Genomic DNA, 15,688 nt, shown 5'->3' with positions numbered 1-15,688 from the left:
CACTACTCTCTCTCTCTCTCTCTCTGCATATATATACATATATATATATTTATGGACATAACATTTCTGCTAAATTCCATCCAATCAAAAATAATTAACTATATATGTCCTTGTATGTATGTAGATGCATGCATGTGTATGTGTATGTATGTATGTCACCACAACATCGACGGTGGAGAGCAGCCTCCAGCCTCCAGCCCACTATTCTCTCCGTTGTTTGATCCGACAAAGTGGGATGCTTGTCCTCCTCACAATTTGGAATTACTCTTTTGACCCTTAATCAATCAGGGTTGGTGAAATGATACTGGTGATGGTGACCCCTCACACTGTATTTGGACATCATTTACCAAATTAGATTTGGATTAGAGTTTTGGGTATGCAATATTTTCATATTTATGTTTTAAGTGTTTTATTTTGATATTTTAGAGATAAAAAGAGAAAAATAAGTGTATATTGAAGATAAATGTTATGTTTTGAGATAATTTAAAATAAGTGGTGTAAATTTGATTTTGATATTTGAATCACAGAAATCACTGTTTATTATCAAATCAAATCTCTGTTACATATATTTTTATATATAAATATGTATGTATACAAATATTGTATATTTAATTATGCATTTTTTGGAGATAAAAATCAATGTTCAATGTCAAATCATGTTTTTTTTATATTATATATAGAAAGTTGAAAAACAAAATAACACATAAATAAAGTATAAAAAATAAATATTAAGTGTATTTTATCTTGTTTCATAAAATGCCAAATATAAAACCAAACATATTGGATTATTTTTTCCAATGTTTCATATTATAATTTACACCATTTCAATCATCATTATGACAATTTATATTCTAACTACTAGTAGCAAATATCAATAATTAATCACTAATTATTATTTTATGTGTACTGAAATTTAGTATCACCATACAAAATTGAAGAATTTTTTTCAAAATTCTAAAATCATCGTATACTTAAGTTAGTAAAGATTCCATAATATAAAATAAAGAAATAAAGTAAAAATACGAGATTGAGTGAAATAAATTATGTAATTTGAATATAAGTGCTGAAAATGCATAGACAGAGCATAGAAAATTAGAGAATATCGAGCAATCTTGTTGTGCTTAGGTTAGTTACATGTTGGGCTTACCGTGACCTCTCTTTGTAGGAGCAGATTATGAGAGATCAAGGGATCAAGTAAAGGTGGTTGAGATATCCTCAAAATCCTTGAGACATATATTTTTTAGTTATTGTTTATCCAACCGTTGGACTTACCTTATAGGAGATATGCCGACCAAAACGGATCTTGTCAGATCAACCATATATCGAGGAGTGTTTGTCCATGTATCTCCAATCAATCAGATCCAACTGTCCACAATATTCCTACCAACACCTTTTTAGTATGATGTTGCTTAATGTGTAAAATATGGATGACGTGACAAGTGAGGTGAATAGCATTTAACCTACTAATACTGAATTGGTTTTTTAGGTGTTGCCATGTCAACAAGATGACAGAATTGGGAATGATTGGCATGTCAGTATTGCTACTTGAGAAGCATGCTTTGGTCAATATGGTTTTGGGCCCGTTGGACTTAGTGAATAGGGTCTGATTACTTGGCTTTGATTTGAATAAGATTTGTTTATTGTACTAGAAAAACATTTAATGTAGACATTATTATTGAAGTAAAATAATAATGGAATCTAGGAATCATCCTCTTTTTTGAAAAGATGTGTATATTTAGATTTTAGAAGAGAGTGATAGATATTTTTAGATGTATTCATTCCTAAATCACTTGAGATATCATTTTCAAAGTATGAATTTAAAATGAAGTATAGATATAGGGGTAGGAGGAGATATGTTAAAAAAAATGATTAGACATTGTATTGGGATGGTTGGTGTTATATTCATTGTTACTACTTAGAGAGATTGATCCTCAACAACTTCAACTAGTAAGTTTTCTTTCTATATGTATGTAGTAATGCACCACAAATATGTGTATATCCTCTAATATTGGTTGGTGGTGGTGTGGTGTTGCCTCTTTTTTTACCACTTTTAATTGGGTGGAGTGGAGGAGTTGTGAAAAATATACAAGTAAATGAGTTTAGGACACGAAAACCAAAAAAAGAATAAAGTAGAAGATATATTTTAGAGTGAATGTGGACGTGATATGATGTGTATATACATATAGATACAGTTATAGAGAGGTGGAGATGGCCAGCCCTACCATTCACCAACCCTCCTACCCCTCCCTCTCACCCACGGTGCTAATGAAAAGGGTTAGATTCTACTCAAATTTTTATTCATAATTTATTGATAAATTTAAAATTATTGAGATCAATTCATAAATAACTCTTTTTTATAATTTTTTTTAAAAATAATATATCGTTTATAATACCGATTACAAAATAATCTTATGAAACTATTAAATCTACATATTTAATAGCAACTAATTTTAATAATATAAAATTTTATCACTTCAAGTCTCTAAGCAAGCATTATTCCCAATCAAGAAATTGAAAATACACCTAGTATGATAATACATTTATATAACTGATTATGTAATTATTTATTAATTAAAAAATATACTTAGTTAAAGAATTACACATTAAATAATGTTATAATATTTTAATTTTTCTAGAGTTGTTCACTTGCCTATAGATCAATTGAAAAATAATAATTTAATTGAATTGGGTAAAAAAAAAATGAATTCGAATTGGGTATTTAGATTCATAGATATTAATGGATAGAAACTCAATTTAAACCCAATTTATATTTTTTTAATGAGTGTGAGTATAATAATATTTGTTGAACCCAAATATGAATCTGAATATTAATTTATGAATTTGCATAGAAAGAGCACTACATTCCTACCTCGTACCATGCCCATCAGCTTTCCCAATACCATAATCAGTGCACTGCTCACCATCTTTATCATTAACTCTTATTACTTATTAATAATTTCTTTATTTTTGTTGACCTTTTGCATGCGTTTATTTAGAGGCACTTCCAATTCCAATGTATGATTGATTATGTGGCAATTTTATGTGAATTTTACAGACAAACACTCATTTGTTGTGTCTTAATCTATCTGATCAGTGAAGCAACTAATATCATTACTAATATAGCGTAAGAATTAAGAAACAAACAGACAAACACACCCACAATTGTAGTTGTAATTGCAATTTAGATGGGAGATTTGAGAACTCAACACTGTCCATTCCTTGTGCCTTTTTGACCAACCTTTCTTCGTATTTTTCTTCCTTTTCTTGGTGGGTTGGGCCCATCTCATTACCTTATTATATAAGTGAAAATATCTGAATATATTCTCCAATTTGTTGGTGGATGGAGAATAAATGTGTTGGGCCCACTTTGCTTGATTTTTGATTCATATGAAGTTAGGTTAGGTATGGGCCGACAACATCATAAATTCATTTCACAAAATTAATGAGAGTTGAGTCTGTGTTGACCATATTTGAATTTGAGCTTCTGCACACTAAACAACCCTTATGGAGGTTGATGCATATTCATATCTATGATGATAATCCAAGAAACACTATCTCCATAGTTTCAACTCAATAATCGGTTGGGCATTTACTTGAAAGCAGCCTCCAACTTGCCTTGCCAATTTTGCCACTCTTATGGTGTGAGACTGACTCCTATACTTGAGGAGTTGAACTATTTCAGCAATCTACAGAGTTGCCCGAATGGAACAAGAAACATTACTCATGTGCTAAAAACTCATACTATAAGGCATTTTCATGTTTCATTAGACGCCATTCCATGATTCAAAGTGGAGACACAGAGATGAAATTCACATGATTTTCTTACTACTTTCCCGATGCCATTCCAACCATAGCATAGTGATATTCACATTCAAGATAAGGGGCATCCATCATTCATCACAAAATACATAATGAGACAAAGATACTATCTTCATTCACAAATTGAATTATTCCAAGTTGTTTCCAGAAAATATTCCAAGGTGCGGTTTATTTATAGCCACTGTTAGGAAGATAAATTTCTCTTTCCGTGCTTTGTAAATGTAGAGCTCTCACCAAATGGACATCGTTTATGCCCAAACTCTTTGTAGCAGGCAACTCATCTTTCTATCTCATTGCTTCATCATTTCTCCACACAAGGCAAATAGTCGGCTTTATCTCATTCTCTCCCTAATTAGCTTCAAACCAAAAAACCTGCAATGGAAAAATCACAAAGATGTTAAGCTTTTTTCCCCAGTTATATATTCATACCAAAATACTGGATACTTACCTCCCCAGCATCAGAAGAGTGGCCTGAGGATTGGTACCAGGTGATACTGTGAACATTGAGCCATCGACGACTCTCAGACCACCGATCCCCATAACTTTGAGGTTGTGGTCCACAACCTTTCCCACAAGGCAGCCCCCGTGATAGTGCCATATGGTGCTCACCGTACGTCTACAAAACTCACGCATCTGCGCATCATTAGACTGATCAATAGGCAGTGCAGGACCCACATATCGAAACTCTCTAGCTCCAAACAAATGATGGAACCTAAAATCCTTCATAGCACGAGTTTTCAGCACATCAGCAATCTTTCTTGTGCCATTCACGCACCTCTCAAGATCTCCTGGATTGTTGAAATAGTTGAACCGGACTATAGGGTTCGCTCTCACGTCTGTGGATGCCAATCTGAGAGAACCAGAAGAAAGTGGGCCGACTATTTTCTCCATAAGAGTGGCAACATTGAGATAAATTGCAGAGCCAGGAGAATGAATGAAGATTGGCCAAGCAGGGGAGGCAAAGGGTACTGAATTGGAGGCTGCTTCTAGATAAGTGCCTGAACTAGTAATGCCCACAACTTGAATCAATGAATGATCGAGTGGCACTGGTGGCACTATGGATATTCCATTTCTTGGATTATCGTACAAAAACTGACCAACATATGGTGAATGGTGTGCCACAGGAATCCCCCAGGAAGCAAGATAAGGCCTTGGCCCGATGCCACTCAGCAGCAGGAGCTGAGGGCTGCCTAGAGCTCCTGCACACAGAAAGACCTCACCCCTATCCCGCACCATGGCGTGGTGATACTGTCCGGTTTGATCGCGGAACACTACCCCAATAGCCGACTTTTTTGCATCTGGGTAAGCGGAGGAAGATGCCAAAAGAACCCTCTCCACACTAGCATGCACCACCACCTTAATGTTTGATGGATTTGCATAGCTCAAAAGGTCAGCTGCACTATGCCTTCTACCAGAACTATCAAACGTTGAACCCCCTATTTTAGTCCCCCTAACATGATCCAAACTGAAACCATTATATGGATCAATCCCAGCCTCTAATAGCCCATCTCTTACAGCAGATTGCCAATTCTTTAACTCAGGCCTAAACACAATGGCTTTCTCTACCCAATCATATGACTGATTAACAACTCTGAGATCCCAGTTAATCCCTGATCTGGTGTAAAAATCTTGATCAGCTCTACTATAAAAACCAGCATTTATGGCGCTACTTCCTCCAAGAACTCTGCCTCTAGCGTTTGGAACTCCATCTTCAGATGTGAAAAGTTGAGCAGGGGATTCATGGGCATCAGCTTCAATTAAAGTTGTGAGAAATCCATCTTGAGTCATCAAACTAGGTTTACCATATGGAATTCCCCCTCTTTCAAGAACAAGAACCCGAAACTTTTCCGACAGAGTTGCCGCGAGTGGGCAGCCAGCTGTGCCACCACCGACTATGATGTAATCATAGTAATCTTCTGCTGGAAATTCTGTAGCATTTGACACGAATCCCAGATACGTTGGACCTGAAATACAGAACAAAACATTACGATCATCGTATAATTCATGGCTGAATTCAAGAATGTCCGAACTAATCAACCAAAAGAGTTCAAGAAACTGCAATTAGTTGAAGACTCCAAGAAAAAGAAAAAGTACAGATATTGGACACATAAAAAGAGGAGTTTAAGATCATTACTTTCTTGACAATGTGATGTGGGCAGCGAAACCAGAACGCTAATAATCAAGAGCATTAGACACGGAGGCCAACGAAAGTAGGAGTTCTCCGCCATTGTTGCGGAGCTTGGATTTTCTTGTGAGGTATGTTCTGAATGTGAGGACTGGGATCCTGATCGTTGTCGAGAGAAAGAGGGAGAGGGTGAAGAAGTAGAGAGAGGAGCAGTATAATTTTGGTGGGAAATTCAGTTGAAAATTTGTAGTTCAAGTTAGAGTGTCTCAGAATATCATAACTCAATCTGAAGGCCCACTAACATCCTCAACAGCATATTATTTAAGGGATTGGGCTCCGTACAAAGATAAACTTTCATAAATATTTGGGCTGCCCCATTTTGTATTGGACTCATGGAAAGGAAAACAAAAACACCAAAAGAAATCTAAATAACATTGAGTAAAATTTTGAAATCAGCGGTCTATTTCTGAGTAGCTTGCTTCACAAGAAAAATCGGGAATTTCATCGGACAATTTTAGGCCGACGCCCTCTATGTTCCGCAGCAAATTTTCGTGATTTTCAGTCGATTTCCCGGTACTTCCAATTGCCAAACTTCTTCCCCCCCCCCGCCCCCTTTCAGTTATCTGTTCTGCTTAAAATATACAGATTTTGATGTTTTTGTTAGTTCTTGAACTAGAACTGCAAAAGAATGCTCAGAATATTTGATTTTCAGTGTTAGACTCCTGAAAAAGGTTCAAAGTTATGTTCTTTTTCATTGAAAAAGTCGGAAGTTTAATCTGGGTTGGTTTTAATTTTCAGTTTAGCTGGCAATGCAGAAATTGATATGCAAATAAAGTGGTGTGGAGTTCAGAATGTTCTTCGTATTAGTGTTAAAATGTCATTATCCTCGTTTATGGAGTTTTTTCTGACCTTGGAAACATCAAAGAGAGATAGGATGGTTTCACATAAACAGCAGGATTGTGGTCTTTCATATCCAGATTATTGTGTTATATTATAGTTATCTCTGTGTTATGAATATGGCTTAAGACTGGAAATTCAACTTGGGATAGTTCCTGGAAGTTTGTGAGAGCAAAGGTGTGATGGTGTTGCCTTTTGTTTTTACTGGAACTAGATGAATTGGGGTATTCCAGTGAGTGCTGTGCTTGATGCATCTATTCTCTGAGCCGGTCTTGTGCTTTTTAGGCTCATTAAGGACAGGAAGTGAAAGGATGCACTTGTCTCTGGCTTAAGCATGCTTGAAACATACTTAGACTATTCTTGTTGAGAACTACGTGAAAAAGTTTTATTTTGGCTTTAGTGACATCATTTCAATCTGCTTCCAGAATGAATCACTAGATATAGCAAGCCATTTTAACTCACTCTCCGGTGCTTGCCTTTCATCAGTTCTGTGTGAACTTGCGCTGTCTGCATGGACCTGAATGATCTTAACAAAGTCTGGGAAGTCAAACCCTCTGAAGAAGATTTGGGAGGATGAAGCAAGGGAAATTCTTGAAGAAGTTGCAAAGCAAGTCCAACCTATCATGCAGAAAAGAAAATGGAAAGTTAGGGTCATTTCTGAGTTTTGGTAGGATGAAGATTCCTTTATTTTCGTAGGATTTTTTTCAGTCTTTCTATTTCCTAGTCTGCTTGTTAATTGGGAATCTTTATGTGCAGTCCGAGCAATCCATCTCTTCTAGGGCTATAGGAGGAGGGGCTGAGGTTAAGTTGAGATTGTGCAGACCAAACAATGAGTGAGACTTTTTCCCTTACGAGCAGATTCTTGATACCATGCTTCATGAGCTTTGCCACAATGAATATGGCCCTCATAATGCTGATTTCTACAATCTTTTGGATGAAATTAGAAAGGTTATGATTCTGTTGCTTATTCTGTTTCTTGCTTTTCTTTTAAAGTACTTTATGAGTTGTTATAATCGCAGATCGTATTATAGCATCAAATGTACTTTTTTTTTTTTTTTGAAAATTTATTTTTCCTTCTTTTGTTCTTTTGTTTTTTCAATTAAACATTCTCATATCCTGTCATAAAAAGCCAACCAGTCTCTGGATTTCCTACACCGCAGGCAGTAAATGTTCCTTTCAGCTGCTGATCAGTTATGATATTTTCATTGGCCTATACATCAACCTGACACAGATGGATTTCTTTTCCTTGTTCTGCTGGAGATTTTAGTTTCCTACTATTGTAGGAATGTGAAGAACTCTTGGCCAAGGGCATTACTGGAAGCGGACAAGGATTTGATCTCCCTGGGAGAAGATTGGGTGGCTATTCTCTTCAACCTCTTTTGCCTTCACTAAGCCAGAAAGCTCTGGCTGCTGCTGAAAATAGAGCGCGGCGTAAAATTCTGTTATCCCATGGGCCTAAACATGTTGGTGGTGATACTGGCTTTTATTTGCTTTTATTTTCCTCAAGGTTTCATCTGTAACCTAAACAATGTGCATCCCACTTCATATATACGGATTTCATATCTGCCTATAGTGCAAATGCTTAACCATTAATGTGAGAGATCCCAACCACAATAATTATTATTTTCTTTATTTGTAATGCTTACAGAACTCCTAGTGATGAGCAAATCCTTCAAGGTTGCTTTATGAATGTATAGCCTTCAATCCCCTTACAGACCTGATACCTTGTGATGGTGCCATAGATTACATATTTACTTGATTGATTGCAGCAACTAGCTCCTACATGTGAAGCCTGTGGAACACCAAAAATTAAAGGCACAGGAGAGCATTGAAATGGATAGATGCAGAGGTGTGGGGAGTGGAGATACTCATATATGCCCCTCCTACATCCACTCTTGGTACTCAAAAGCCTAGTACTACATAATCATTGACTTTTTCAATAGCTGGGGTCGACACACTTTAAATTAATCCTCTAGGATTAAGTAAAGATGATGTTAGGCTCACGAAAGCACAAATCTTCTGTTGGTTGTGTCGCCGTGTGAAAGCAACGTACGTACAATAAGTGTCGACTTCCATTTGTTTATTATCATAGTCGTTTGCTCTTCATTTATTTTGTGAAGATCTTGTTCAGATACCGTCTTGTCTTTTCTACGAAAATTTTGTTGTTTAAGGTCTTAGGTATAATCAAGATTGTCTAGTTAAAACGCTGTTAGATTAACTGACGGCTGACGCCATATTTTCTTTTCTTAAGTCTGCCCCAAACTTTTGGTTCACATCTCTGTTCCGTTTAAGACGTGTCCGCTAATTTGTGATTAGCCGCATCATTATGACTTTTTTTTTTTATTTAGTATATAAGCAAATCACCTGACTTTTCTTATACTTGATTGTCTTTTTTGCTCTTGATTAGTAGACCTTCTTGTTTTCTACTTGTACGCTCATCAGAAACTCAATGTTGACTTTTTGTTGCCCTGATTGATTCTTTTATCTTTTTCCCTTTTCTGTGCAAATTTTCAAGTCAACTGGTGTGTGTGTGGACTGAAGGGGGTTTGAAAATCCAGTTCTCAAGTGTAAAAAGGAGAGTAGTAAATTTGAAAATATATTTCAACTTAAGACAAGTCATAAATACAAAGGGAAAATTCCTACCCATTACTGACAAGAGTTTGGGTTGAGACATAAGGATGAAAATTGTCTACTCGGCTCAACCATTTCCATACTCATAAATATTTGTTGGATATGGCAGAAGGCGTTATCTTTGAGTACATTTTCAAAACAAGTAACACGAAGCATGTGATTTCAATATTATCCTTAATAAAGAGGATTTGTTTGGCAAGGCTGCTTCTGCTGCTCATTACCATTCTTCACTGCAAACAACCCACTCTTTGTTCATCTTGCTTTCTACCTACCTTCCTATACAAACGTTTGTTAGAATTATATACTCTGTGGAGATTGTTAGGTTTGTTGAGGTTGTCCCCGCCTAAAATTCTTTGATGCTTAAGTCAGTACTTGGTATCAAAGTCGCGTAAGCAGGTCGCTGTTGAGCTAGCGAGCCTGAGTGATCTAAATTAAAAAGATGAGTAGAAACGGCGTACCATACATGCATTGAGCATGGAGTAGACATCTGTCACGCATCTTGGGTAATCAGAGGCGGGTCAGAGTGGCGATCAGGACCCGATAAAGAGAACGCGGATCTTTTGGGTGAAATTACAATTTTGGAGCTCTTGAAAACTATAATAGTCTTTCTCAAATAAAATTAAAATTATACTGACCAATAAAAAAAACAATTACAAGAAAAATCATATATGTATAAAGATTGAGGTCAGTCGCCGGTTGTAGAGATCAAAACAAAGGTTGAAAATAAAACAAACTTGACTATTTAAACAAGAAGAAACTGTGCATGGAAAATAATAACATGTATTATATTATGTTGAAAGCATGTTGATGTTGCGTACGTGTACTATAGTTGCCTGTCTTTTTCAGAATGGACACTTACACACACACACACACTTATATAATATATATATGATGGGCTTATTAAATATTTAGAGTTTGAAATTCGTCCTTTTGGGTTTTTTTTTTTTTTGGAAGAATTAATTCACAGAGTCTCTCATGGGTTGAAAACTTATTTCTTTCTCAGTTATTATTATTATTATAATAGTGCATATGTAGATTACTTAACTGCATTTAATAACAAAATGTTCAAGTTGAACCCCTTTTAAGGAATTGTTTGGCTGTGCTTCTAGAGACTTTTGACACCACCTCGTCACCTTACATCATTCTTTGCTCCTCAACTTTGGTTTTTTCTTTTAAAAAAGAAATTGAAATTTTATTACTTTTCTTCATGACTTTTGCTGTAAAAAAAAATATTGATAATTTTTTAAAAAAGACTTTTTTTAAAGTAAAATTTTAATAATGACTTAAAGGTTATTTGATCAACGGAGTATTATAAAAATAATAAAAGAATAGAATCAAAGTATAAAATCCATGACATAAATCCTGAATTCCAATGATTAGTTCACACTGTAAACCAGGCAACAATTGTGAAGTTGAATTTATAATGTAGAGAAATGGAAGAATTGGTAAGTTGGGGAGAGTGATGACATCAAATCATAAAGAGATATTCAAATTTGTATTGTTTGTGTCAATTTTCATGTCAAAATTAATAAGGGACTGATAAGTAGAAGAGGTGTTATCTGACTGCGCCCAACCAAACACCTTACCATCTTCTGTTAATACAAAATGGGTTTATGTATTTTAATAATTTATACAATAAGCCTTGTTCTAACATTCTCATCACAAGAACCATTTTGTTTTAAATAAATTCTCCCCAGTCTCTGTATTTGCTGACACGCGCCTTATTTAACGTTGTCACACACAAAGTGAGAGTATCGTGTGTCAGATGCGTACCCATTGGTCCGTATTTACACGTGCCTCCATCGAGACTCATCCTCTTCCCTTTTCTTTTGACACTCGGATTCCCCAGCTTTTTTTTTCTTATAGCATCCCATCCCCTCCCCCTAACAAAATCCAATAATTATAATTCCCCCTCTCTTTCATTTTAGATACTTTTTCCTCTCAATTTTACTATTGCCACTCCTCCTCCCCTCCCCCCCCTAAAAAAAACAACAAAAGAAAAAATTGCTTTTGATGAGCACGGTTGTACTGTACGATATTGTTTTATTAATGAAATTTATATTTATCCTAAAAAAATAAATCATATTGAGATTAAATAAAATAAAGTATTTAATATAGTTGGAGCAGTAACAATTAAAATGAATTTTGTGGAATCAACAAAGAATATATAAAATTTATTAATGTTTAGTTTTGTTTTGAATGGATTTGAGGAATTTTAGCATACATACTGATCTAAAAAGAATATGCATTTCCATTTAGTTTTGTTACCTTATGTGGATCAACATATAAACTTAAATTTTGTTTCACTTATGTAAATTATGTTTGAATAATTATTTACAAGCACGTGTTGGTATGATACAACTACCTAACTTTTAACTTACTAATTATACTCATAAGATATTTAACAAGTGTTGATATAATATAAAGATGCAATATTTACTATTTTAAACACGTAAAATATATAGAATGATAGGTAGGGGATGCAAAACCTAAAATATATATCAAATTGAATATATGATAGTAGCAATTTATAATTGAAAAATAAAAATGGGGCAAAAATAGAAAAAGAGAAAAATGGAGGGGGGGAATAGGGAATAGGGTAAAGGAGAGAGAAGGTGGTGTGTAGTGTGTATGTCTGTTTTACCCCTTACTCTCAAATCAGAAAATAACCATTCATCCATTCTCATTCTATTCTCAATTCACTCTCTTCTTTCCTTTGCTTTGATTTGCTTTGCTTTTATATATATATATATATGTATAATAGTGTGTGTGTGTGTGTGAGTCTGTGTATATATATATTTGATCTGAAATTCTCTTCTTTCTCCTTTCCTCTTTTCCCCTCTCTCTCTCTCTCTCTCTTACATCAATCAATCAATCAGCTTCTCGGCTTCACCTTCTCCTCTCCTTCCCCCGATTTTCATCTCCATGTTGATGGACCTCATTCTTCCCTCTATCCTCCCTTTCTTTCTACTATAATTCCCCCCTCCCCATTTCTTCTTTTTCCTTTTTTGTTTTTTCACTCCATCCCTCCCTCATTCATCCCTTTCACTCTTTTCTCCATCATGAGGCCCCTCCACCCGCCCCCCGCCGCCGATGCTGCTAATCGTGCCAACCGTCGCCGCCGCCCTGACCTAACCCTCCCTCTCCCCCATCGCGACCCCTCCCTCGCCGTTCCCCTCCCTCTCCCCCCCTCCTCCGCTCCCTCCTCCGCCTCCTCTTCCCAGCCCCTTGAATACGCCGAGCTCGACCGCGTCAGTCGCATCGGTAGCGGTGCCGGTGGCACCGTCTACAAAGTCCTTCACCGACCCACCGGCAAACTCTACGCCCTCAAAGTCATCTATGGCAACCACGACGACGCCATCCGCATTCAGATGTGCCGCGAAATCCAGATCCTTCGCGATGTCGACAACCCTAACATCGTCAAATGCCACAATCTCTTCGATCACAATGGGGAAATTCAAGTGCTCCTCGAGTACATGGACAAGGGATCCCTTGAGGGTACCCACATCCCCCATGAGCCTTCTCTATCTGATCTCGCCCGCCAGGTTCTCTGCGGATTGTACTATCTCCACAAGCGCAAAATCGTTCATCGCGACATCAAGCCCTCTAATTTACTCATTAATTCCCGAAGAATCGTAAAGATAGCTGATTTTGGCGTCTCCCGTGTTCTGGCTCAAACCATGGACCCTTGTAATTCATCTGTAGGCACTATAGCTTATATGAGCCCTGAAAGAATTAATACGGATCTAAATCATGGGCAATATGATGGATATGCGGGCGATATTTGGAGTTTAGGAGTCAGCATTCTTGAATTTTACTTGGGGAAGTTTCCATTTTCTGTTGGAAGGCAAGGAGATTGGGCTAGTCTCATGTGCGCAATCTGTATGTCCCAGCCGCCCGAGGCGCCCGCTTCTGCCAGCAGGGAGTTCAGGGATTTTATTGCTTGTTGTCTTCAGAGAGATCCGGCCAAGCGGTGGACCGCAGGGCAGCTGTTGAAGCATCCTTTCATTTTGCAGTATGCTTCGCCGGGGAGTAACGGGAGCGGGGGCAATCAGGTGCATCAGTCTCATCAGTTATTACCTCCTCCTCGTCCGCATTTTTCATCAGCTTGATTGTTACTTAGTCTTGGATCTCTTTGGCTTTTTGTAATCTTCTGTTACTTGTTAAATTTTAATGGGGTTGAATTGTTCAACTTGTGTGCCATTACTACATGGTGGTTGTGGACTGGATGGATGTTTAGGAGAAAGGAATTAGATGGGGGAAATGGCGGAGAGTTTATAAGGCTAGTTTGGGTTTCATGAGAAATCAATCTTGAATTTTTATGATAATGTATAACGGGCGAAAATGAATGAATTCTATTTTCTGGAATCATTTCCAAGTCTTGTTGTTGCAATTTTGCTTATTTGGAAAAGAAACTAATCCTTGGTTAAATGATTTTTGGTTGTCTTGAAATTAATTCTCTACAAATCTGAGAGCTTATCGGTAAATGACAGGTCGGATTACATTGTATTCAACTCGCTACTATCTTTGTGTGGATAGATAGATACTATGCAAAAGGGAGAAGCTTGGTTGCACATATTCTTTTTCCTCTCTTGGAATCCTTATCTTTTTGGTACTAATTGAATATTTGGATGTTGGGTTCATATGTTCCATGTTGTTTTGCTATGTATGCTAGATGGTAAATTAAACAGTCTACCCCTAGTTGCTAAGTTGCTTACTTTATGATAAAGTTGGATAGCCTTATGATGAGCTTGCCCAGTGTCTTGGTTGAGTAAGATTTGGTTGGTTCTTTTAGAAGATCCTGCAAGCTAGTTTGGAGGAAAACTTTTTATTTTTCACCTTCTTGCTTTTATAGAAGGACATTCCAACAATGAAGCAGAAACCAAAATACATGTTCCTATGCAGACATGTGATCATATATATGGTTGCTTTTCTTTTCTCTTTCTCAATGTGATCAGTGGCTGTCCATGTATGCTTTTTCCAAGTTACTTTATCTGGGACATATGTCATACATTTTATATGTATAGTATAAGTTGGCATTACTATTATTGATTGTGTTGTTATAGAGGCTGTGTTATCTCTTTTTTGGCAGATGTTTCTAGGTTAGGATAGAATTTGGTTCCTTGAAATTGGAATATATTCCACGTCAGTTCAAAGCTGTTTATTGATGTGCCATGAAAACGCTGTGAAATGGTAACCTGGTGTACGAGCTATGCGACATCTAATTTCTTTTTCTTGAACTATTCCTGTCGATTAAAGTACCATGTTGTATGAACCATTTCATGGGACAGCTAATTTCTTTTTCTTGAACTATTCTTGCCTATTCCAGTACTGTGTTGTGTGATCATTTGAGATATGTCATTTTTGCTTTTTAGATTCATAATTCTGACACCTTTATGAGATTTGGATGAATGGAGTTTTCACCCTCTTCCATTTTGATTCTGGTAAATCTTTAGTTTTAGTTGATTTTCCCATTGGCTAAAAAGAATTTTCATCTCCCCTCTTGGTACAGTTTTGACACAGTGCTATTATTGAACAACTCTTTGTACTATCACTACATTTGAACGAGTTCTTGATGAACTCCTCGACAACGTTGATTGTTGGAACGACGGTACATAGCACCGAAAGGTAACAAATATGTAGTAAACCAGATCTTTATATCTCGCTTGCTGTTATAATTTTTGACATCCTGTGCATGTGTTTTGGGTTTGGCCGATTCAAAGGAGTACCCGACGCCAACCCGAGTCAACACCAAAACACAAGTCTTGTTAAGTTTTTGGAGCAAGAAAGGAGTGTGGAAGTTGATTTGTAATAGTTTCCAAATCTGTAGTCCCCCTAACTTGACTGGAGGAAAAAATATTTGCATCACACCAGTTTTTGGGTCAAATATCAAAACGAGTGGAAAAGTAGAAACGGTCTTATAAAGTAACAATTTCATGCTGCTTCTTGCTCCTACATCTTCCATCTGCCTGCTTTGTCAGCTTATGCACTCACCATCCCACCCCCCACCCTCCTTTTATCATCTTACACCCACTACCAAACCCAGTTTTCTTTTTGTTGGTGGGGTGGGGTGGGGGATTATGCAATTTCATATTAAATCTATAATACACGAATAATTGTGATTGTTTAGAATTTCAAATTTCTTAATAATTTTCTTACCACAAATGCCCCAAAAAAAAGGGAACGTACTTTAAGAAAAAATATTCCAATAATGGT

The 15,688-nt window shown here is 36.6% G+C and overlaps 2 protein-coding genes and 1 long non-coding RNA gene across 3 annotated transcripts; 2 read left to right on the top strand and 1 right to left on the bottom strand.

The window, feature by feature from the left end:
• Positions 1-3,912: 3,912 nt before the first annotated feature.
• On the bottom strand, positions 3,913-6,511 carry LOC105157899 (Glucose-methanol-choline (GMC) oxidoreductase family protein). Its single transcript, XM_011074419.3, has 3 exons — positions 5,954-6,511; positions 4,268-5,783; positions 3,913-4,191 (listed from the first exon to the last, which is right to left on the bottom strand). Exons 1-3 carry the CDS (start codon positions 6,045-6,047, stop codon positions 4,152-4,154), a joined length of 1,650 nt encoding a protein of 549 aa, XP_011072721.2. The 5' UTR covers positions 6,048-6,511; the 3' UTR covers positions 3,913-4,151.
• An 841-nt stretch (positions 6,512-7,352) lies between these two features.
• Positions 7,353-8,553, top strand: LOC105157898 (DNA-dependent metalloprotease WSS1). The gene is made up of 3 exons (XR_016064611.1): positions 7,353-7,508; positions 7,598-7,789; positions 8,125-8,553. It is a non-coding gene; the product is annotated as a DNA-dependent metalloprotease WSS1 (long non-coding RNA).
• Positions 8,554-12,276: 3,723 nt separating this feature from the next.
• MKK5 (MAP kinase kinase 5) lies at positions 12,277-13,843 on the top strand. Its single transcript, XM_011074418.3, has one exon. It carries the CDS (start codon positions 12,535-12,537, stop codon positions 13,582-13,584), a length of 1,050 nt encoding a protein of 349 aa, XP_011072720.1. The 5' UTR covers positions 12,277-12,534; the 3' UTR covers positions 13,585-13,843.
• Positions 13,844-15,688: the final 1,845 nt, after the last annotated feature.

Source organism: Sesamum indicum, linkage group LG3 (assembly GCF_026168435.1).
Source record: "Sesamum indicum cultivar Baizhima isolate 11 linkage group LG3, ASM2616843v1, whole genome shotgun sequence".
Classification (NCBI taxonomy): Eukaryota; Viridiplantae; Streptophyta; class Magnoliopsida; order Lamiales; family Pedaliaceae; genus Sesamum; species Sesamum indicum.
The sequence above is the reverse complement of the archived record's forward strand: the minus strand, read 5'-3'. Positions and strand labels throughout refer to the sequence as shown.

Excerpts from the sequence above, each read along its gene's own strand:
- LOC105157899 (XM_011074419.3), bottom strand. The coding sequence starts at position 6,047 with ATGGCGGAGAACTCCTACTTTCGTTGGCCTCCGTGTCTAATGCTCTTG. Across the intron at positions 5,784-5,953 it reads CACATCACATTGTCAAGAAA|GTCCAACGTATCTGGGATTC; the intron begins GTAATGATCTTA and ends TCTGTATTTCAG. Across the intron at positions 4,192-4,267 it reads ACTCTTCTGATGCTGGGGAG|GTTTTTTGGTTTGAAGCTAA; the intron begins GTAAGTATCCAG and ends TTTCCATTGCAG.
- MKK5 (XM_011074418.3), top strand. The coding sequence starts at position 12,535 with ATGAGGCCCCTCCACCCGCCCCCCGCCGCCGATGCTGCTAATCGTGCC.